The sequence below is a fragment of the Charadrius vociferus genome, unplaced genomic scaffold (genome assembly GCF_000708025.1).
Source record: "Charadrius vociferus isolate BGI_N301 unplaced genomic scaffold, ASM70802v2 scaffold528, whole genome shotgun sequence".
In the NCBI taxonomy this organism is placed as follows: domain Eukaryota; kingdom Metazoa; phylum Chordata; class Aves; order Charadriiformes; family Charadriidae; genus Charadrius; species Charadrius vociferus.
The window spans coordinates 333,360-357,220 of NW_009649559.1; the positions used below are offsets into that span (position 1 = coordinate 333,360).

The window sequence follows — 23,861 nt, forward strand, 5'->3', positions numbered from 1 at the left end:
GGGGGTGGGGGGTGGGGGGAGTGGTGGAGAAATTGCCTTTGTGCAGTCATTGTAGCAGACTGTAAGCGCTAAAAACAATTACTTTAACAGCCTGGATGATACTTCAACCTGGACACCCTGAAACCTGATAGAACACTACTAAATCTATTAATTGGCAAGAGCCTGCAGATCTTGTTGCCATGTAAAACAATGGGCAAAGTTAAATACCCAGTTTTGCTAAGTAAAACCCCTCTAGGCATTAGAAATTAGAAAGGATTACAATTGTTTTAGTTACAGCAAAGCACATTCTTCTTTGGGACCCATTTCTGCATGGCTGCATCTTTGACATGTCACTGTGCAGTAGTACTTTCATGTAATATCCCTCACAGAAATTCCCTTACAAATTTCCCTCTGGTTTAGAACTGACTCTGCTCAGCTAAATATGAGAGATAGGAGATGCCTGATGTCAATCTGAATTGCCTGGTAAACCTACTTATTTTGCATTCCTTAGTTTATAGTGTGTCACTGCTTTATATGCTAGAGCTGGTTTCTACCAACCTGCCCCTGCAACTTGCTCCATCTCAAACTTGCAAGCTTGGGCAATGGCATACAAACCTAGGCAGAATTTGCTCATGTAGGTGCGTGTTATCTGGGAGAGTGATTTACTTTCAACAGATTCATTAAAATAACCAAGCCCTTTCAAACTGCTTTTGCCAGGTCCTCAGAAGCCAAACAAGCTCAGCAGTTGTTAACTGCATAGGGTTAAATTTTACAAGAAGATTACAAGCACCACATTTTCACATTTATATAGTTTCTAGAACAGGGTTGGTTCATGTCTAGTGTCTCACTGTGAGGACAAAGTGGGATTGCACCTGGATTTACACCCGCTGTGTAAATCAACTCTAAAAACTTCCTAGTGCTTTTTACATAGACAGCAATGTTATGTCCATGTGCTGTCCAAATTCCAGTTCAGTCAGTTATGTTCTCAATACTTAATTTCTTGTGTTGTTCTCAAAAAGTGTTATGCAGTTCCCCTCCTCAGCCTAGTATAGTGTTGTTGTAATATGCTGTTACTGTACGCAGAGGTAGCTGCATTTTAACTAGGGTAAAATGATTGACAGATGACTAAAACTTGATAGTCACATCAGTGAAGTCTCCGATTTCCATACAGCCTGCTCCTTTGGGAAGGAAGTGCTGGCATAAATAAATCTTCAATTTGCAGAAAAGTGGACAATGTTGGCAAGTGAATTTATTACAGATGCATGGTTCTGCACAACAGATTCTTGCAGATAAGATGTGGAGGTCTGATTAAAGACTGGAGTAGGGTGATGGCTTACATGCAGTGATTTCGTTAGGTTGTCTCTTAACAAAGAGCAATGTACTGGAAATGGAGCATGATGCATAAAATTTGAGCAATACTGAACTACAAGAGGGTATTTCTCTATCCTATGTAAAAATGTTTCTGTCCCAAACAGACAGAAACAAGGATGAGTATAATTCCTATGTAAGAGGGGGGGAAAAAAAAAGGTCAGGAAGTAATTATACCAAGGACCATAAAGGTTTTGTTAGTATGTAGGCGCAGGGGATGCTTGACAAACAAACGAAGGTATGGTTGAAAGTGAGCAGGGAATTTAAATTCTGCCTTGTCCTATACCAAGTGTTGCTTAATTTTAAAATAATATATGACAACTTGCTCCTGATCCCATTAGAACTGGTTGCATGTTTGTAGGGCTTTGCAGGACTAAGTTATTAAATGATAAGTTATGATTAAAAGGTGCAATCCAACCAACAAGAATTATTACTCAGAGTTTTAGCTTAAGTAACATTTTTGCATGTGTATCAGACAGAGCTGCAGTTTCTGTGCATGTTAATCTCATAGTTCATGAAAATTTCAGTGAGATTCTCCATGAAATCAAAAATATTGATGATACACGTTAGTTTAGGCCAGTTTAAGCCACATTATACTTTTGGACTAGTTTCTCTTTCAAACATTCCTCTTTTTTTTCTCTTTTTTAAATTAAACTATGGCAACTGAATGTGTAAGCAGGGACTTTACAAAGGTATTTTTGTGTCTTGAAAGTGAAGTGGCATTCCAGTGAAGATTCAGTGAAGTTAGACACTGATTTCTGTTGGGTTTAGGTCTCCATCTAAGCATTGTGGAATATACTGAATTATTTTTGTTAAACTTCAGCCCTAATAAGTGGACATTCATCTGTGAATTTTCAGATTGTTCTTTACCTCTTTATTAGCAAAGCCTTCAAGAATGTACGTAGGTATTATTTAGTCCTTTTTTTCTTGTGGAAGGAAGGCAAGTTTTGGTCCTCAAGAGAGGTAGGACTTACTTCATAAGCAGAATTGCTCAAGTATTTATGAAGAGTACTTACTTTCCACCTGAAAACTGAGGGTAAAGATGTGCAACAGTGCAGCAAGACATCTCTGGTCCAACACTATAAATACAGAAGCAAAGATTTCCATGACGATACACCAAAAAGATGACAAATCCATATGTACAAAATGTGCAGATCGCAAAGTGTAGTGAGTAGAGATGCAAAATAAAATATCCTGTAAATGAAGTGACTAGGGTTGTTGCTTCTGTCAGACATGTGGCAAATCATATTCTGTGGGTACCGTCACAATGCCATCATGCATATCCATCACTGAATTAGCTGTGCTGCTGGGTGACGTTTTACATGTACAGGTTTTTGCAGAATTTGGAAGGGAAACAGATGGTCCACAAGCACCACTGCTTTCTTAGTCAGTGTGCCGCACACTGTCCCTCTGCCGTGGCTATTGAACAGTATCAGCAGTTGAATGTGTGCCATGACGGATGGTGCCCTGGTTTGTGCTGAGGGCAGTACTTAGCCTTCCTGACTCTGATGTCTCCCCTCTGAGCTCCTACCCATTCTTTTCTTTTCTGTAGCTGGTATGTCAGGATCCCAGATCAGTGCCTGGTGATCAGCTTAGCCTGGTGATTTGGGCAACGATCTAGTTCTGGTCCTGTGCTCTCATCACAGGAAGGTGCGAGCAGAGATGGCAGTCTTTCATGATTGGCATCTAATGTGAGTTGACTCATGCTCTGCTCCCAGTGTGGACATCCCTGTCAGTTCCAGGTGTTCACATAATGTCTCTATCTGAACATGACCATTATAAAATGCAGTGTGTCTGGGGGTTGTCTGATGCTGATGTAGAGCTTTTAGGTGGAATATTTTTAAGTATTTTTCTGCAATCAAACAAACCAGGACCTCTCCCTTTCCCCCTCTCTCTCTGTGCAATTGTGTGGGTTTAAATTAAGTGGGAGCTGAGATCCTCTTTGTGAGTCGTGAAGACTCATGGATTAAGAGCTGTTAGATGAGCATCAAAATGTCACAAGACTTAGAGGAGAAAGAAGTCCCTCACACCTCATGAATTGTCAGTTTTGACTAGGTTTAGCTTAAACTCCTAAATCACTGTTTACACTGCAAGGAAGAAAAATGTGTCAGTTAGCACATTCTAAAGAAGTGCAAACAAGAAAAAATAATGCTGTTTTTTAGAGGTATATAAAGCATCAGCCATACATACAGAAAGGCCAAATTAATCCCTGCTGCACTGCTTCCAAGTCCAGTGGAACTGTGCCAAGAATGAATGTAACACAAGACAAATAATCATGTCAAAAGAAAGTTACAAAGCTTTATTTAAGCTCTTCCAAGAATATTGAAATAATTGCTGATTGGTCTCTGTGTTTGTAATTTACGTACAAAGATTGATGACTTTTGGCAAAAGTGACTGCTGAAGCCTGCGTCCGGGGACATACGCTGCTGAATGTGGTCAAGCGAACAATTAAACATATGTAGGGGTGAGACAGTCTCTTCCTCTTTGTGTTGGACTAAAGACTTTAGTTCAGAGTCCTCTGGTGACTCTTTGGGTCCCATAATTGATACCTATTCTTGCTCTAGTAGCTGAACTAAAAATACGAAGTGCTGAGATACATAATTACAAAAAGCATAATACTTTTTTTTTTTTTAAAGTTGCACGGGACTGGCTTATTTAGAAGAATAAAATTAAATCATTATAGTTTTAATCATCAGAAAAATGAAGCATCCTGCACTGCTGCTACTTTCTGATCTTGCAGTATGGATTTGCCAGCCCACTCCCACCCTTAATTATCTGTGTCCAACACTGTTAAATTATAAAATAATGTTTTGTGGGCTTTATTCTAGAAGTTCTGCTAATGAGGCAGATATTATTTATCTTTACATTATGGTGAGGGAGTTCTGTTTAAAAGCAGGACAGTATCATAAAAAGGACAAATTCAGCCTTGGCAAAGTATTCATCTGTTTGCTTTTATAATCTGGGTACACAGCATGACAATCAAATAAAATAAAAAAAAAGAATCACAGAATCACAGAATCTTCAGAGTTGGAAGGGACCTCTAGAGATCATCTAGTCCAACTCCCCTGCTAAAGCAGGATTGCCCAGAGCACATTACCCAGGACTGCATCCAGGCGGGTTTTGAACATCTCCAGAGAAGGGGACTCCACACCCTCCCTGGGCAGCCTGTGCCCGTGCTCTGTCACCCGAACTGTAAAGAAGTTTTTTCGTGTGTTGGAACGGAACTTCCCATGTTCCAACTTGCACCCATTGCCCCTCGTCCTGTCACTGGGAACCACCGAGAAGAGTGTGGCTCCATCCTCCTTCAACCCACCCTTTAGATATTTGTAAGTAGTAATAAGGTCTCCCCTCAGCCTTCTCTTCTCCAGGCTAAAAAGTCCCAGCTCTCTCAGCCTTTCCTCATAAGGGAGATGCTCCAATCCCTCAGTCATCTTGGTTGCCCTTCGCTGGACTCGCTCCAGCAGTTCCCTGTCCCTCTTGAACTGGGGAGCCCAAAACTGGACACAGTATTCCAGTTGTGGCCTCACCAGTGCTGCGTAGAGGGGGAGAATGACCTCCCTCGACCTACTGGCCACACTCTTCCCTATGCAGCCCAGGATTCCATTGGCCTTTTTGGCAGCAAGGGCACACTGCTGGCTCATTGACAATTTACTATCTACCAGGACCCCCAAAGCCTTCTCCTCAGAGCTATTTCCCAGCAGGTCCACCCCTAACCTATACTGGTGCCTAGCATTTTTCCTCCCCAGGTGCAGGACCCTGCACTTGCTTATGTTGAACCTCATTAGGTTCCTCTCTGCCCAGCTCTCCAGCCTGTCCAGGTCACGCTGGATGGCAGTGCAGCCGTCTGGAGAGTCAGCCACCCCTCCAGTTTGGTATCATCAGCAAACTTGCTGAGGCTACACACTCTGTCCCCTCATCCAGGTCATTAATGAATATATTAAACATAATTGGACCAAGTATCGACCCCTGGGGGACACCACTGGTTACAGGCCTCCAGCTAGACTTCATGCCACTGATCACAACCCTCTGAGTCCTGTCACACAGCCAGCTCTCAATCCACCTCACTGTCACCTCATCTAGCCCACACTTCCTCAGCTTCCTAATGAGGATGTTATGGGAGACAGTGTCAAAAGCCATAGTATTAATAATTCTAATACAAGAGTATGTTTTATGAAGCTGTTCCTACAAGAAGCATTTACCAAGTTATTAATTCTTGCAGAAGAACACTGAAATGAAGACTCCTGAAGTAGTAGAACATCTTTAGATTTTCACTGTAGTTAAGAAATGTATTTATCACCATTTCAGGATTCCACGTATATTTCTCTAGTGGAAGTTCCTTCCAGACACAGAAGGCTCATGCCAGCCTCTTTGCAGCCTTGAAGACCAGCAGCAGACTTGTCATGTAGAGGACTATTTTCTTGCTGTCCTAAATACTAAGTATTTGTCAAAGCAGCTACGCACACAAGAGATGAGGCTGCTGCATTTCTTGATGTCAGGGCTTGTTTTCCCTGTTCACTGTGGACCTCTTCTGAGTGGAACTACCTGCAGCATGCAAAGACATCATCTGGCAGCAGCGTTGCTGATATATATACATTTTGGAGGAAACTGTTCATAAATATTCACGCTGAAAGTAGGTTGGTGTGGGAGATGTTTGGGGATGGGTTTTGAGTTGTATTCTTGCAATAAAAACTGCATAGGCCTATTGATCCTCTAACAGGTTAGAAATGGTAGTTTCCATACAGCCTGTGGAAGCTGTGTGCCTGTAGCCAGGAGTTGAATCTGTACCCTTAAAAAGACCTATTGCAGCTAGGCCCCAGCAGTTTTTAAGGATTAAATCTGTAAAGCATGCCAAGTTCAGCTGCCAAACAGTCAGGAATATTTGCTGGGGTTCTGAATAGAGGAATTGCATCACTGCAAAGTATTGACACTTCATTTAAATATATATTTTTAGTTCAAAGTACCATAGCACAAACAGTATTAAGTAAAATGGCATGTCATACCAAAAGAGAAACTGCCCACTGCAATGAATGGTCGTGTTCTGGAGCATCAGTGTTTATTTCAGACTCAGAAATGTACCCTCTCCCCCACTACCCCAACATGGAAGGCAGAAAAGCCAAAAAAAAGAAGCACGAGTGAGAAGCAGAAAACAATGATTTTTGCAAGAACCAATGACCTAGGTGCACTCCCTTTCACTAAAAGCATCTTAAACTGACTACTGTTCTGTGCAAAGTTTTGTGATACTGGTATATAAAGGAAGAAAATAAGGCCTCTGCTGGTTCCAGCTCTCCTGAAAACATGTGGAAACAACAAGGGAAACTGGACAACTCTGTACTGGACTTCACTTTATTTTTAGGAAATAGAAAATTATTTAACATTGTGGTTTTGATCAGAGATGTTTTCTTTGTGTGGCCTTTGCATTTTCTCTGTTTAATTTTGGAGCTATTTTCATCGGATGATTTGTGAGTCTGCAAGTAAGAAAAGAGAGGGAAGGCAGGATCAGACTGGGATCTGCAGAGGAGGGGCAGCATAGCAGCCAAGGGAGATACTGACACTGGAAAGGCCTCAGATGTGCACTTTCCTTTTGCACTTTGGATGGGGTGCTGGAATGGAAAGAGAATACAGGACTTGGCATTTTAGGTCAGGATACTTTCTGAGAGTGTTTTTCCACTTTGAACGAGGCTGGTACTTCAGTAAATTTGTCTACCGAAGAACCATTTCACATATGTATTTGTCGTGGTTTAGGCCAAATTGGCTACTGGGGACCTGGGGGACCCCAGATGGGACCGACAGATGCTCTCCTCTACCCCTCTTCAACGAGAGGGGCAGAGGAGGAAAAAGAGACTTACGAGTTTAGAAGGAACTAAACTACTTTAATGAAATATTAATAATAAAATAAAAAAGAAATAATGAAATATATACAAAACCGCATCAAGCTCCCGAGATGACAATCACGACTGGCACTGGGGCAGTCCCAGGCTGGACTCAGTGGTAGATGGGAACTGGATTCCGGATCTGCATTCAGGATCGGGATCAAAGGCAGATGAACAGAGTCCTCCTCAGACGTCGGCCATTGAAGGAAGAGAGCCAGAGCTGACCCTTTGATCCCTCAGCCTTTATACTGAGCATGAGGCAGATGGGATGGAATACCCTGTTGGTCAGTTTTGGGTCACCTGTCCTGTCCGCTTCTCCCTGCCGGTGGGACCCCTCTATGCTTTTCCGCTTCCGACCCTCCAACGGGGCAAATAACAAAGTTGGTTGTCCTCGGGTGTTATAGCAATAAGTATAAGCAAGAGCCTCTCTGCATCCCATGGCTGGGCATCAGCTATCAACATAGGTCTTATCACTCTGAGAGAGTGAACACTGTCTGCACAATATGCTGTTAATTTCAGTTGTTAGAGAGGCCCAGCTAAGAAGCGAAGTTACTGACCAAAATTGGTTCTGTTTTACCTCAAACCAGGACATTATTTAAGGTCTAAGCTGTTAATAGCAGCAGTAAACCTTGGAAAGAACTGCTTTCACCTGTCTCCATTATGGGAGCATGCCATTTTTGAATAAACTGTTCTGTGAAGCCAGCACACAATGACTTCTCATTTCTCCCATTTTCCTCATACCTAAATTATTTCCATTTTAGGGAGTTTTGTGCTGTCATGTCATCTTCTGTTTGTGCTTGCAGTGAACCTAGAACCTGCTTGAGCATGAAACAGATCACTAAAAATTTTTGAGTGTATTTTCTGTGTATCTAAGCAAGATAAGAATTTTGAATACAGAAATTCTTGTTTGAATTTTTCCAGAAAAGAAAACAGAAGCGTGACAGTAGATATTTTATCATGGCCAGCAGAGCACAGAGCAGTGCTTGCTAAAACATCCAGATCCTGGAAACACTGAAACATGCTGAAATCCATCTTTCTTTGATAAAGTATACCTAAGTGAAACATATGACCATGCTGTTTGCAGGAAGTGTTGAACCAGGCTGTTAAATCAGAGCCTCAAGAGAAACACTGAAATGCCTGCTTTCCCTGATGAATCTTTCTTGCTGGGGCACTTTCTGGACTGGTTGCACAAAAGCTGCTTTCGACACTGGTTGTTCTGAATAGTTTGAATGTGGCTAGTGGATTCTGTGGGACAGGTGGGCAGAGCTGTATTTTTGTTTCCCAAATGAGTCTGCATTTGTCTGGAGCCAAGCAATGCTGCTCTGCAAAAATGGCAGGGTGCTGCTGGTCACACAGATGTGTTAGAGGCAGCAGTTCCCAGGTCCTGACAGCCACAGAATCCCCCCACTGGTGGGAGCTCGGACAGGGCTTCCTGGATGCATGATGTGTGAAAAGTGGTGCTGAGGACCTTGCTGGGTCTGATGAAAGCTTTATGTTATGTGCTTAATTATACATTGACCATTAATTTCATTGGCTGCATCTTACTTCTAACATATAATTGTCGTTCCCATTAACTTTAATTAAACAGTAGGTGCACACCCGCACACAGAAATACTGTATGTGTTCCTGTTTGTTAAACTCAGGATATCTTTAGACTGGCAGGCAGTAACACCGTGGTCTGTTCTTGCTTTTCATTAACGGTGTCTTTGTGATAAAAACATCACTTGAAACCATAAACTATGGATAAATAATACTTAATCGCATGCTGATTTGTCCAGGGGGATGGGGGGGTGGGGAGGGAGAGAGAAAGAAAACAGCCGGCCTTCTATTTTGTTCAGAGAAGGAAAAAATTGATTTTGAGCTATTCTGACCCAGGTCACATCACCCCAGTGCAAAAGCTGAATGTGCTGTATTACTGAATTATTTCAAGCAGGACATACCTGTACCCAAAGATCAAACCTGTGAAAGATACGGACGTTCATCTCTAATCTTTGAATAGCTTGCTTCAGTTTTCTGTTTACACTTGCCTCTCTCTCACCTGGGCATCCACATAATCTCTGCCTTACTACTGTGGCTGGTCAAGAATAGCAGTATGAATGAGCCACTGAAGCATGGATGTTTTTGTATGGGAATAATTTAATTTTGTCCACAACTTGGAGCACTTTTCTGATTGTGGTGAGCTCTGTCCTTCTGTCATGTGGATGTGCCAGGTTATGGGGATCTTTTTTCGGTCGTTGACTCTTGGGAAATGGAGTGCTGCCAGTTGTTCAGGACTTGCTCTCCCTTACTGATGATACATCCAAGAAAACAAATTAACAGACAAGAAAACTATTCTTGGCATTACAGTGCAGCGTTTGTGCCTGTGTGCTGATGTATGCTTTGCTTTTTGCCCACAGATTTATATTCCTTTTTTTCTCTGTGTGCAAAGAAGCATCTTTTTGCCTCTGGTTCCTCTCCCCTGATTTCAGATAGCTCTCAGAAAACTTACAGTTTGACAAATAACTTGTCCTATTTACCATTCCCTCGTACAGTTCTTAAATACATTAGCCTGTTTATTGTGCTAGTGCATAATAAAATAGCTATATATATATGTATAACATACATCCCTAATTATATCCATTAAACTATACCCCGTGTCACCTCTTACATGAATTAGCTGGTGTCAGTTTTGGTATGAACTCATTCAGTAGCAGGGGAACTGACTGTTCCTATCCTATAGAGAAAAACAAATTATTTTTATGGAAATAACAATACAATCCTGACAGGAAAATTTTGACAGCGTAATTACAGAAGAGAAATAATAACAATATTGTGAGGAGCAAAGAGGTGTTTATGTGTGTGTATGCTCTCTGTATGTGTACATAGCTAGAAAAAAATTGGAACTCCTCCATTTTTTTAAAGAGACTTTACTCAGGTAGAGCTGCAAAATGTGATGAAGTATCTATTCAATTAAGCTATGGTAAAGTAAGTTTAAACATGTATCCAAGGACAGAAATAAACAAGTTGTACCACGAACAACAGCCTGGTTCCTGATGAATGTGCATTCCTTATCTCTGTCTCCTCTCTGTGCAGAATTTCCAGCTGCTCCTGTGCCTCTTGGGACTCCCCGTCTTGGCAAATGCCTGGAGGTGCTGTGGCTAGTCTGGAACAAAGTGTGTGCACTGTGGTCAGTCAGGGTGTGTGAGCAGCTGCCCAGCAGAGTATCTAGCGCCTGAGGTCTGTGGCCTTTCCCCAGGTTGGGATGCATTCATGTCTCTGCCCAGCTGTTGAGTCTCCCCCAACCTTGTAGTACCTTTACATCTTTGAACTTCCACCCCTTCCTAATATGGTAAGAGTTGTGTTTGCAAAGGCTAAAGTAAAGCTCAAAGTCATCATTATTTTCTGGAGTGCAAGGAGGAGAGGACTCTCAGCACAGGCTCCAAACAGAAATGCCGGCTAAAAAATCCACTTCAGGAGCTGTTTCACTTTAAGCGTTGCACTTCATCCTCTCTGGAGAATTGTGTAAAGAGCTGGTCCTTAAATTCTGCTCTCTGACCCAGTAAAGACAATGGAAATATTGTGTTAAAAGTGTGCATTGAAACTAGTTAGGCAGGGTTGTAAATTGTGAGCTCTTCATAGAGTTTGTGCCCTTCATAGCTCGCTTCACTCGTAGTGGAGAATACACAGTGCAGAAAGGCAAAAGCAAATTGGTCTGGTCGGGCAAAATCACTGTCAGAGAATTTCAGAAATAAACCTGCAGGCTCAGTAACAAGGCAATTTGAGTACTTGGCTAAATAAAAGATGAGGTGAGAGAAAAGGTACTGAAATGCAGTTCTTTGGGTTGCAAGGGCTGCGATCTGTGTTATCAGAAGTCAATGGCACAAGCTCCCAACACATGTTTCCTATTACACCTGCATTACATAGTTCAGCCAGAACAGAAAAGGGTACCTTTTGATTCATTACCAATGGCACTTTAATAAAATAGAGGGAAAAATGTCTGCAGTCTCTAATAAGCAATATATCAACTAAGCACTGTCAGCCTGTGTAGAGAGCTCCACAGCATGATTTATTATGTTAATTACAGTCATGTGAGCCTCATGCTCTTAAGTCTGAAACGGCTCAGATTCTCAGCTTGATTTAAGAATATGCTTTGGCCAAGACTTAAAGTGCAGCTTATTATGATTAATGTAATAAAATATTTATTACATACTCCTTTTCTTTGTTTCACTGCTTGTTGCCCCAGTTAGACTGCCTCATTCTGAAACAGTTATATAAATTAGATTTCAGATTATGAGGATCCTCATCTGTTTTTAATTTCTCTCTTCAGTGTTGTCCTTTTTTTCACATCCCTTTGTTCTAATTCTCCCCTCTCTCCCCTTCGTCTTTATTTCCCTCCCATATTTTCCAACTCTGCTTCTCAGCTGCTGACGGCAGTGAATCAAAAGCAGGCAAACTTCATAGCCCTGGCTCATCCCTTCCAGACCTCTTGCATTGCTTTCTCAACTATGCTTATTAAAGTTAGCTCTTAAATACAATGACATTAAAACTGGTCGTAGGCTGTAGCTGAGAACACATTAAGCCTCTGGTCATATGGGGTGGAATGCAAAAAGAAGAACTAAACTGTAAGGGCATACATGTTTGTGTCCTGTTTCTCATTCTTCTTCCATAGGGCTTGCAACTGCAGAGAGGCACAAAATTCCATGGCACCAGATTTTCCAAAATGCCATATAAATTTGTACATGTGATTTTGTGCAAACCAGCCCACTAGTTAAATTGCTGGCTGACCAATCAGTGCTTGTGAGAGCTGTTTACACATGTAAATCTGGCTCTCTCTGTATGAGCATGTAAAGGTGGAAGCCTTGTGGAAAATGTAACTTCTTGTTTTTCTTATGTAAGAAATGTGGTTTTGCCATAAGAATTTGTATTTTTCCCCTAATGCTTCATTAATTTTTAAACGATAAGCTTAATTCAACAAAGGGTGTGTTTCTCAGATCTTTACAGTTTTTTCTCTCCTCATTTTGATTTTTTCTACTTGTTTTTTCTCTTAGTAGCTTTTGAATTGAATCATCTTTACACATATATTATTCAATGTTGCCCCTCGTCCACCTTCTAAACATATAATGACTTAGTCCAGTTGATACTGGACGTATACTGAAGTATACCTAAGTGTATACTTAAATACAGGGACCCCAATCCGGAATGCACTTAAAATATGCTTTGTTGAACTAGAAACTTATTTGGGAGAAAAACAGGTATACTGCTGAGGATGTGTGTGCAACACTTTCTGTACTGATGCCAAGCCAGCGAAGTCCTCTTGAAAATGAGTGCATCACTTCTGCTGTATATCATCCAGTTTCCAGTTCTCAGGGTAGGTTAGAATGACATACACCTTCAATTCCTTCTACCACAGATCGTGAAGTAAATAACATGCTTTGAAAGGGCAACATTTCACTGTGTTGCTAAAAAGACCTGCGTAAAAAAGAATTCTATTTTCCAGAGTTAAATATTTAACCTGAAGAAAATCATTGGCAAAATATGTATCTTTTCTTTAGCCTTAAACTGAAATCAGTACTTTGATTTTTCTAAGTGGAGTTAGCCACAAATTGGTTGGAAATTACTGGAAGATTACATGGCTGAATAGAAAGATGCATGCTCAATGTAAAGCTGACATTTGCTTCACATTCTGGGTAGTGTTTTGCTGCTTATCAACTCCAGCAGCACTCCAGTTTCACCAGTCTACCTGATATTTTTAACCTGAGCTCTGAAAGAGGAGCAATTATGTGTTAGAAGTGAATGCAGCTGAAGCACGTTGAGACAGTTATTTTCAAAGGAACGGGGGTTCACATTTTTTCAAAAGTTTTCCAATGTTTTTGTGTTTGCAGTACAGAAAACTACGAACATGGCTTTTATATCCTCCACTTGTATGAAAAGTTGGGTCCCTGAACTTCAGTCCATTATATAAGGGTCCAAAGAATTTGTTTTTATAAACCTCCTGTAAAGGTAATATCTAGTATGGAAATAAGACAGGGATGTGGCAGGGCAGGGAAACCTGGAGCTGGTTCCAGGCATGGTTATAACCCAGGTGACTGACTTGGAACAGGGCAGCAAAAATGGCAGACTCCAGTCCAGCTGTGAGCTGAGTACATTTTGCTTAGACATCACCTAAATAACAGAGATATGAGTTTCTCCAGTGCTTTTGCAAAGTATCTTCTGCTTCTGCTGTTCTCCATGCTGTGCCCCAGGGAGCAGCAGTAGCGTCCTGCTGTGGAGTGCCGTGGTGTTGGGCAAGCCTGGGAGAGCTGGAGTTGGTGTATTTGTTCCTGCCAAAGGGAGGTGGGATCTGGGTAAACATGAACTGAGTAGCCCTACTGTCGAGATACAGAGGAAATGCATCCCATTTTTCATTGCAGCAATGCACACCAGTGCATCACAGAACAGCTTCAAAAGGCAAGAGGAACCTATTCAGTCTCATACTCAGAAATAACACTGTAAATGTTCAGTGGAAGAACTGAAATGTAAGGTAAAACTAACAACACTTCTCTTTTTCACTAGCCCTGCCAAAACCAAAATCAGACAACTAGATGAAGTGGAGATCATACCTGAACAAATTAAAACATTTTTTATTTGGAAAATGCATTTTTAGAATGTTTGTGTTGAAATAGCTCAGCTGTCATGTACAGTCAGGTGAAGGCAGGAAGCCTTGTACAAATCAAAGTCCCTACAGCTCTGCTGTTTTGCCCAGTTCATTAGTGATCGCTAGAGTCCACTGTGTAAAAGGTTGATCCGGTCAGTCATAGGAGGACATAAATTCTTAATCCCTTGTCATGGCTACAAATTTTCTCTCATCTGAGGATCATGCAGTAGTGCCATTAATATTGATATGAATTTTATTGTTGACTTTGCAAGCAGCCAAATTGCACCTCGTCTCTTTCCAGGCTATTATGGTGAGAAAGTAGTGAAAGTGAATGCAAACTGAAAACCAGCACTAGTGTCTGAGCAAGCATCCATTTATCAGACCATTCTGTACCTTGAAAAAATATACAGATGACTAAAGTTTATTTTAGTGACTATTACTTCATGGAGATACCAATGTATAAATATTCCTATGCTCATTTGCTTGGAGTCTCTGTCCTTTTTTTCTTTGATGGATTCTAAAGCTTTTTAATTTTAGAATCATAAAATATTTCACTGATAATTTTGTTGGCGGAGGTTAACTGAATAGAAGCATAATTTTTTTTTGGCCAGAAAGCGTAACATCTTTCATAAATGGATTTTAATTAATAAATTTCTATCGTAGTACATATTTTACATGCTAATGAAAGCCTTTTCTGAAAATGTTAAGATGACATAGAGTTTGACTTAATGTAGTGGAAGTAGGGAACTTTAATTGTTAAACAGAATTTAGTAGCAACATCAGATAGGTAGGGCTGAAATTCAAGAAAAAGAGCTGGAACACTTTCTTCTACTTCAGTAATCTGCAGATAGGAAGTTAACCATTTGATCCTGCAAAGCTCAGAAGCTGTTAGATGTCAAAACCTGATGAAAGTCTCCAGGCAGTCCCAGGGTTTCCCCCCTGCTCTTTTGACTATGACTCACAAGACTAAGCTTAAATAAGTATGATTATTATGGCAGAGGAGGTGCACTTTATTTGGCCTTAGGACTTCCTAAAGAAATGGTTATTGCTGGATATGAAATAATTACACTAAAACACATGTATTTTTTACTTAAGCCTTTGACTACTGCATGTGTGTAGGAGTTGCCCCAAGGAACTTAGTCCGTACCAGACAGTAAAAGTGCCAAAAATATAATTCTCCAAGTGTTTACCACTCCCTGTCTCTTAATTTCAGGGTGTTTCTGCCAATGCTTAGAGGCACGTCTGCCAGGGAGACCTCCTGCTCTTACCTTCACCCTTGCTGTTCAGCGGTGAGACGGGAGAATGGCTTCAACTTGGCTATTCATGTGATACAATGAAAACCAGCTGTCAACTTTCTAAGTTTTGCATGCAGAAAGAGGACTGATATTTGGGGATGCTGTGGTAGGACGGTGTCATTCAGCCACTCCTGTTAGGGGAGCTGTAACTCTGCTTCCAGGAGGGCAGGTTTGTCAGAGGGTCCCCCAGCTTTCCCCCCCACCCATGACTTGACTATACCTCCCCTTGTGCAACAGTGCAACCTCTGCCCACTGCGGTTGTTGACTTGAGAATGTCATTTGCCCACGGGTACCTTCTTGAAACAGGAGGGGACAGGAGAAAAGAAAGGTAGGAGCAAGCTGTGGTTTACATTAACTGTTTAAGTGGGCTGCATATAGCCATGGCCCATAGGTTGGATATCGCTGCTTTTCAATAACTGCTGAGCAGGGGCAAGAGCCAACCTGCAAAGTGCTGGGAAGTGGAGAGAGAGCACTTAGCTCCAGCATGGAGATATGTGGTGCCTTGTGTGCAGTTAACTAAGCTTTTTCACCTGAATGAAACCATTTTGGTGGAAGCAGGTCTGCTGCAGAAGCATTTTCCTAGTCAGAACACAAACCGGGCAGAGAAGACTTTGGCTGGTGGTGTGATTACCACCAAAAAAACCCACCTTACTTTTAATTTACTTCTTCTGAGATCTCACTGCCTGCCTTAAGCAGAGTTTAAGACTGTTTGCAATAATAGCTCAGGTTCATGACTCCCACTAATGTTACAAAACTTCTCTGAACATTAACAATCTGGATCTGTCTGTCGTGAAAGCAAGTGCCTTTCCCCTGCCATACATAATTACAGAGCTTATGTCCTTTTCAGGGAGTCTGAGTGTGGGTATGTGTGCGAGCTAAAATAAAAACAACCCTGAGTGTGATAACTTGCTGATAACATTAAGTCTTGGCTGCGTTCAGATGAGATTATGAGAAGATCAGAAGACAGTTGTTGCTGTGTGGGAGGGATCATTTCATGGTTGCCGGCTAGCCTGGGATACTCGTCTCCCACTAGGCTGGCTATTTAATCTTTGCCAGGTCACTTTATCTCTTTGGCTACATTTAAACTGAGACATCTAAACTACTAAGCACTTTTTCAAACTCTTTGTTGGGAGTTTACCCCCCATCCCACAGTAGGGTGGGTTTTAGTGGCTTTTTCTGTGACGTTCTGGTTTTCTTGGTAATGAAACTCCATTGTGGGATCAGATAGGAAACGTGAGAGCTCCAACCAGGTCCTTTGTGCAGTGATGCAGGTGAGGGGGCAGGACCTCAGGAAATGCATCTCCAACTCAATTTATTTTTTAAGTTTCTGCTCCTAGTCTGTAAAACAAGGGTAACAGCACTACCAGCTCCAAAGGCTGTGTTATGACAAGGAAAAGGCATTAAGGATAGCTTGTCTTGGTAGATCAATGATGACAATAATTTTTGGTTGGTTGGTTCAGACTGTTTTACTAGCTGAGACAAATTACAGAGTATCTGTCTTCCTGGAGCCTAACAACAGACACCTACAGAAGAGTGTGAGAAAGGTGCGAGTGTATATGGCACCTCCCCATTCTCCTATCCTCCAGCAATTTGCAGCTCAGGGCCTTCCTGATAGAGAGGTGTTCTCATGTATTGAGGATCACTTTGTGATTTTTTTTTCTGTGCTTTTACCCAGTTTTGGAACCCATGCACACTGAAGGGCTGATGATACTGTGAGCAGTGGAGGCCCAAGAGCAAACAGGTTTTATGTTTGCAGTGGTCAAGGAACTAATGTAGGTCCTCACCTGTGTTTTCAGTAGTTTCCAGCAGGACCACAGAAAATGAAAAAAAAAAAAAAAAGAGCTTTTGGTGTCTACTCAGCAAGATGCAGTAAAGTGAGACCAAGCAAACATCTGGGAACTGTTATATTGGAAACAGTCCTGTCTCAGGTCAAGAACATTCACTTTCAATACCCAGACCCAGAAATGAAGTCTTGTACCTCAGCAGTTCTCCCAGCTTGTCAGATCCTTAGCATAACATACACATGTTCAAAAATTCACTATGATGGCACTTGAGATGCCTTTTAGTCTTGAGTTCTTAATGGCTGAATTACTTTTATATAGCCTTTCTGACAGTCCGGGTGGATTTGTAAGGAACAAAATGACATTACACCAGCCTAATCTACTCTGACAAGGTCACAAGGCCCTGTGGCTAGAGCAGAAGCAATCAATGCCAAACATCCAGACTGTGGTAAAGTCTTTGATTCTGTTTCTGCTTATTTCCAGTAGGCAAAGAGAGATCTGTAGAGTAGATGGGTTTGTTCTAAGTATTTTACAAGGGTCATTTGCAGTCCGCACCCAGAGAATAAGTTTTGTGGTCTCCTTGTTCTGTCAAGGTCTAGTGACACCCACCTGGAGTACTGCATCCTGCTCTAGGGCCCCCAACATAAGAAGGACATGGACCTGTTGGAGCGAGTCCAGAGGAGGACCATGAAGACGATCAGAGGGCTGGAACACCTCTCCTATGAAGACAGGCTGAGAGAGCTGGGGTTGTTCAGCCTGGAGAAGAGAAGATTCCAAGGAGACCTTATAGCAGCCTTCCAGTACTTAAAGGGGGTCTACAGGAAAGATGGGAAGGGAGTCTTGGTAAGGGAGTTTCAGATAGGATGAGGGGTAACATTTTTAAACTGAAAGAAGGGAGATTTAGATGAGATATTAGGAAGAAATTCTTTACTGTGAGGGTGGTGAGGCACTGGCACAGATTGCCCAGGGAAGCTGTGGCTGCCCCATCCCTGGAGGTGTTCAAGGCCAGGTTGGATGGGGCTTTGAGCAACCTGGGCTGGTGGGAGGTGTCCCTGCCCATGGCAGGGATTGGACCTGTGTGATCTTTCAGGTCCCGGCCAACCCTAACCATTCTATGATTCTATGATCCAAATGGCGTAAGTGTACTGGGTCTGGTTGGGGTGGAGTTAACTTTCTTCATAGCCACCCATACCCTGCTCTGTTGAGATTTGTGGCTAAAACAGGTTTAATGACACACCAGTGTTTTGGCTGTTGATAAGCCAGACTTGCACAGTGTCAGGGCTTTCTGCTTTTCCCATGCTGTTCCCCCAGCAACTAGGTCTGGGGTAGGCAAGAGGCTGGGAGGGGATACAACAGGGACAGCCTACCCAGACTAACCAAGGGAATATTCCCTGCCCTACGACATTATGCTCAGCAATAAAAACAGAAGGGAGGGGTTTTTGGGGGGAGGTGGACATTGCTCAGAGGCTGAGCATTGGTCTGCTTGTGGGAGGTGGTGAGTGACTGCCTTTGCCTCAGTTGTCAGTTGGGTTTCTTTTTTCTCTTTCTTTCAGTCATTAAACTGTGTTTGTCTTCACTCATAGGTTTTCTTGCTTTTGCTCTTCCTGTTCTTTTCCCCATCCTTCTGGGGTGGGGAGTGAGCAAGTGGCTGTGAGGTGCTTAGGTGCTGACCAGGGTCAACAACAACAGTAATAGAGAATAAGATTATGAAATTCACAGAAAACAGAAAGTTTGGCAATATTAAAAGTGTGCCTGGATACAATTTATGTCTCTGTGGTAGTTGGAGATGGATTATATGGTTTCTTTCAGCGCGATGAAATCTCCTTGGTTAAATGAAGATGTAAGACTTTAATGACATGAAGAGTTATGTCTTCTTCCTCAGCTATCCTAGACTATAAAGAGCTGTCTTAGTTAAGTTAGGCTCAGCTGCATCATCTGCCTTTGCTGTGGATGAAGGGCGTATGCAGATGATGACAGTGACCAGCTGACTCAGCTGACATCTGATGATTTTTGCTCAGTCTGTCCGTTGGGTCTCAATGCCTCCCTGCATTTGTGCCATGCTATAAGATATCCCTGATATTTGAGCAGTCCCATAGGAAAAGAATAATCAACTACCATTGCAGGCTGGATTCGCAGTCAAAATTGAGATAGCTCTCCTTATGTGGCTGGACGAGAAGCTGACCTATTATCTGTAACATTTCCCACCTGCCATGTGGAGTAACACACCACAGCACTGCAGGAATTGGAGTACCGTTTCCCTCATGCAACTTCAGGGGATCTTTAATTCAGCGTGGGTTTTATAAATGTTAGATGCAGATATGGCAATTTCCTTTGCAGATTAAGGAAAGATGCCATAACATAAATGACTGACTGGGTGTCACTGCTGTGTTGTGACAGGCTATCCTCTAAGAAGTAGTGATTGATGACATGTATAAAACAGAGCCATTATATGTGCTGTTTATATTGAAATAGTACTTAAAATGTGGGCTGTCAGTCAAAGCACTCATTACTTACACAGTGCTATAATAAGTGATGGTGGGTGCAGAGAACAAGGTACCAGCGTAAATGTTTGTTTCGGAGCTTCAAACAGAGTTGTCTCTTATTTCCAGCCTGCATCGAGCTGTAATGAAAGGATCTGTCCTATACATTGCCTAAAGCATGAGATTTCACTGCAGGCTGCTAGGAGCTCTTTGATGCTGACATCAATATTAAAACCTGTTTCTGAAACAGGCTGGTGACCTTTTCTTTTTCCCCTTGAGCACAGTTCGAGATAAATCTCAGTGCTCTGTGGCAGCATTTTTCATGGTTGCAGAAGCATCCAAAGGCCTCAGCTGCAGACTCCTGCTTCTCTGTGCTTTGCAGAGGGTTTGAGAACCTCTCTCAATAGGCTCTCTCAATAGGTTTTACTGAGTGCTATGAATGCAGGGGATGCCTCACAATGAAGACATAGGACCTGGTCCTGGGGGATATAAACTCAGCCCCGTTTCTGGCCTGCCGGCAAGTACTGGGGCAAGTCACTCCCCGTGCCTCTGTCTGCAGCTGTGATGTGGAGGTGATGGGATGAACTCTCTTCAGTCACTCTGTAGATGGGGGGAATTAGAGGCTTCCCAGCTGTGCAGACATTTCTGCACTTCATGAAACATTGCACTTGGGCTAGGTAAGGAGATAGGGCCACCTTCCTGCTGCCTCCCCTGTTAACAAGCTTGCAGGGCAGAGTGGGCATGAGGAGCAAGTGTCTGAGCACTGCTGCGAAGCATCGGTACGCTACACGGCCTGACATGAGCTTGGCCTGAATGACAGGCAGTGGGAACTTCACCTGGTCTCATATCAGTTTGTGGTGGTGTGTATGGTGGGTGGGAAACACCTGGCAAGTGTTACTGTGGCACTGTTGAAAGGACACCAAAATGTCTGTTTTTTGCAATGAGACAGAACTTGCAAATGAAATGAACTTGCTTTTCCCCCCTCTTCTGCTTATTAAGTGGATGAGAGAAAAAAGAATTTTCTATTCACAATTACAGAGAATAGTCATATCATTGAATTTTTCCTTCTTTGCATTTGCTGTTCATTTTCTAAAACCATCAAGGTTTGTCACATTTATAATGATAGTTCCACCTACATGCTTGTAAGCTGCATCCTTGTACAAATGGATAGTTTGCATATGCCAAGAAAACAGTCCTTAAGTACACACATCACTTACATGTAAAAAGCTTTTCCTTTTTATCCCAATCTTATGATCAGCCTGAAAATTAGCTGTCAGTAACAACCATGGCAGCCATAGCATCTGAATATTGTGGTTTGATATGTCACTGATTGTAAGGACCTTTGAGTATAGCCGTATAGAGCAATACAAAGTTGTTTCCAGAATTTGATCTTCTGCAAAATGAAGAGAAATGGTCACAATTGTATTTCCACTGTCAAGGTACGGCTTGATTATGTAGAGAGACTGTATAATCATGTTTTTCTTCCATATCTTCTGATGTGAACATATTAACTATTTCTTTTATTCTTCTACATTTGTAAATTACACATTGCTCTGTGGTAGTTTTACTTGCCAACTCCTTTGTTAGGATGTGCTGCATTGTTTTGTACTGTATATTTCTGTCTATATTTATTTAGCTGTTCAAAAATGTGTCTGATTAAAGATAATTTTAACAGTAATAAATATGATGCTTTAGTTATGTTTTGTACCAAAAAAAATGGAACCGGTACAACCTCTGGTTTCACAAATGAAGCAATTCAGAATGGGCTTATTATTGGGACTGGGCCCTGCACACAGCATTGTGATCCACAGAAGAACACTCTACCTCGCATTTTTTCTAAAAAGCAGATTGCCTCTAATCCCACTGTTTTCCACAAATCTCCATGCACAAACCTGTGCCCCAGTGTCATGAGGAGCTCACTTTGGTTTTGTGCCATGCTCTAGTACATCATTTGTGAAACTGAAGTTGGCTTTTCAGTCATGTGACAGGTATGTAATGATGTTTTCCAGCGTTTTTTGTGAAATTGATTTTAATTTTTTCCCTTTTTTTTCCTTCTTAAGGAAGTTCATTTTGGGGCAAAGTGCATTGCACAAACTGACTGCTTCTGCTTTCTTTTGTCTTTCCCCTTCTCCCTCTTCCAGACCAGGATGAGAGAGCCGCGGAGCTCAGCAGGGAGCAGAATGAGAAGACCATTCGCAGCACGCAGACGGCTCTCCGCAATTTCCGAGAGTTCCTCATCTCCAAGTACCCCTCTGAGACCCGGGAGATCTATGTCATCCCCTGCAAAGAGCTTGATGCCTACCTTGCTTCCTTCTTTGTGGACGCCAGACAAAAGGATGGGTCTGAATACGAGCCAAACAGTCTGGCCAACTATCAGTGTGGGCTGGAGCGGTATCTCAAAGAGCACAGGTACGGATACAGTATTACGAGGGATAAGGAGTTCAAGAGGTCCCAGGAAGCTCTAAAGCAAAAGCAGATAGAGCTGAGGTGTAAAGGAAAAGGAAACAAGCCACACAAATCCATGAAGCTCACCTTTGCTGATGAGCTTATCCTGCGCAAAAGAGGCTTGTTGAGCCGGTACAATCCGGAAGGGCTGTTGAACCTTGTTTGGCTAAACAACACTAAGGCGTTTGGACACTGCACAGGTTTCCATGGGTCCACCCTCAAGTGGGGAGACATCCGCCTGCGGGTGACAGAGACTGGGTTGGAATACCTGGAGTGGATGGGGCCAGACAACGGAGATGTCAACACCAAGAGCAAGAGAGGCGGGACGGACTCCCGGGTGTATGCCACCCAGCACTCCCCACAGACCTGCCCTGTGCAAGATTACAAGGAGTATGCCCAGAGGCGGCCTCCAGCCATGCGCTACGAGGACGCACCTTTTTACCTGTCCATCAAACCCGTCGTCAACTTGGCTGCGCTTCACTGGTACAATTGCCAAGCCCTGGGGAAAAACAAGCTTGCCAAGATGGTAAAGACGATGTGCGAGAAAGGCAACATCCCTGGCCGGAAGACCAACTTCAGCGTCTACCAGAGCTGTAGCACCCTCTCAGAAGCGCAGAGCAACCAGCTGGTGCTGATCTGCAATAACTTGAGCCAGCAGGCTGCCCAGTCCATGGCGAGCCACTCCAATACTGGCAATTTCATAGTGTCAGCATCCTATGACTCTTCCTCTGACACGGCTTGAAAGAGGGATGTCACCTGAACACTTTTTTCTTTTCCTGTTTGTTTCAAGCGTTGAATTTGTGCCCAATAATACACATCAACTGTGATTGTACACTATTCCCCCATAGCCCTCTCTCCAGTGTTAATTCACTTTATAAAAATATATAAATATATAATATATTTTTCTTTTTACAAATAAGTCAATAGAAATAGTTTAGTATTACTAACATAGTATTTATAGTGTTGATACAAAAATGAAAGGTACTAATGGGTTAAAATATAAATGCAGATTTTAAAAGGACAAAAATGGTTCTCAGGCAACACCAGATAGACTGGAAATACCATTTTTAACATGCACACATCAGTGAGTGTAAATCCCCAGGGAGGCTTACGTAGCAATTCTATTTTGAAGCATTTTTTCAACTTCTTATTTTAACATGACCTCCCAGAGTGGAGGAAACAAACTTATCACTGGCTGCTGCTTCTTACCTGCTGGCTTATTCTTGATCAGCAAGACCAAGAAATAAGAGATACATCAATGTAAGTTCATGAAACCATTTACAACAATTTTTGTCTGTTTTTTATTTTGTTTCCTGAGGCTCATTTATGCCAGATGGGAAAATATTCCTGAAGTCAGCTAAAGGCTATTTTTAACTTTTGGTTTTGTTGATGATTTTCTGTGATCAAAATGTTGCTGGTCTTTAGACTAAAAAGTATTGTTTTCAACAATATGCAAAAGTATAATGGCAAAACCACTGTCATACACAATTTTAACTGTTTAAGCACGGGTTGTTAGTATTTTGTCACTGTGTATACTTAATGTAAAATCTACTGACTTAGAGCCACATTTTCAGTATTCTGGGGAATGCAACAGAAAAATCACTAATCTTATCCCAAACTGTACAGAAAAATATGCATCAAATATGTCTTAAGCCGTCATTTGAAATCCGAAAAAAAATAGCATAGAGTGTAGCGATAATTTCATATTTACTACAGAAAAATGAAAAAGCTGGATAGTTGTAAGTGCTGGAGAACAAATTTGTCAGCTACATATAATCTGTTTCCATTGTAGACAATGGAAAATGTCCATCTGAATCTGAAGGCAGAATTTGGTCCTCAAAGCCTTGAAATAATGAGCGCTACTGTTCCAACATTTGACTTTGCAACGTAGTTGTTCTTCTTGAAGTATGGGAAAACACTAACAAATTCAGTATTTCAGTGAACGATTATATTCTTGACCTTTAAAATGATGTACGGTACTTCTCAAGTATTTCAGCTTGGTTTATGTTCCACTAGGATATCCTAGGGCC

At 42.0% G+C, this 23,861-nt stretch overlaps 1 protein-coding gene across 1 annotated transcript in view; it reads left to right on the forward strand.

The window, feature by feature from the left end:
* Nucleotides 1–23,073, forward strand: part of LOC104290856 (zinc finger MYM-type protein 3-like) — a 25,429-nt gene extending 2,356 nt beyond the window's left edge. The window contains 1 exon segment of the mRNA XM_009890024.1: nt 21,521–23,073. Within this exon segment, the coding sequence (XP_009888326.1) occupies nt 21,521–22,573 (1,053 nt within the window). The 3' untranslated portion in view covers nt 22,574–23,073.
* The last annotated feature ends 788 nt before the right edge of the window (nt 23,074–23,861 follow it).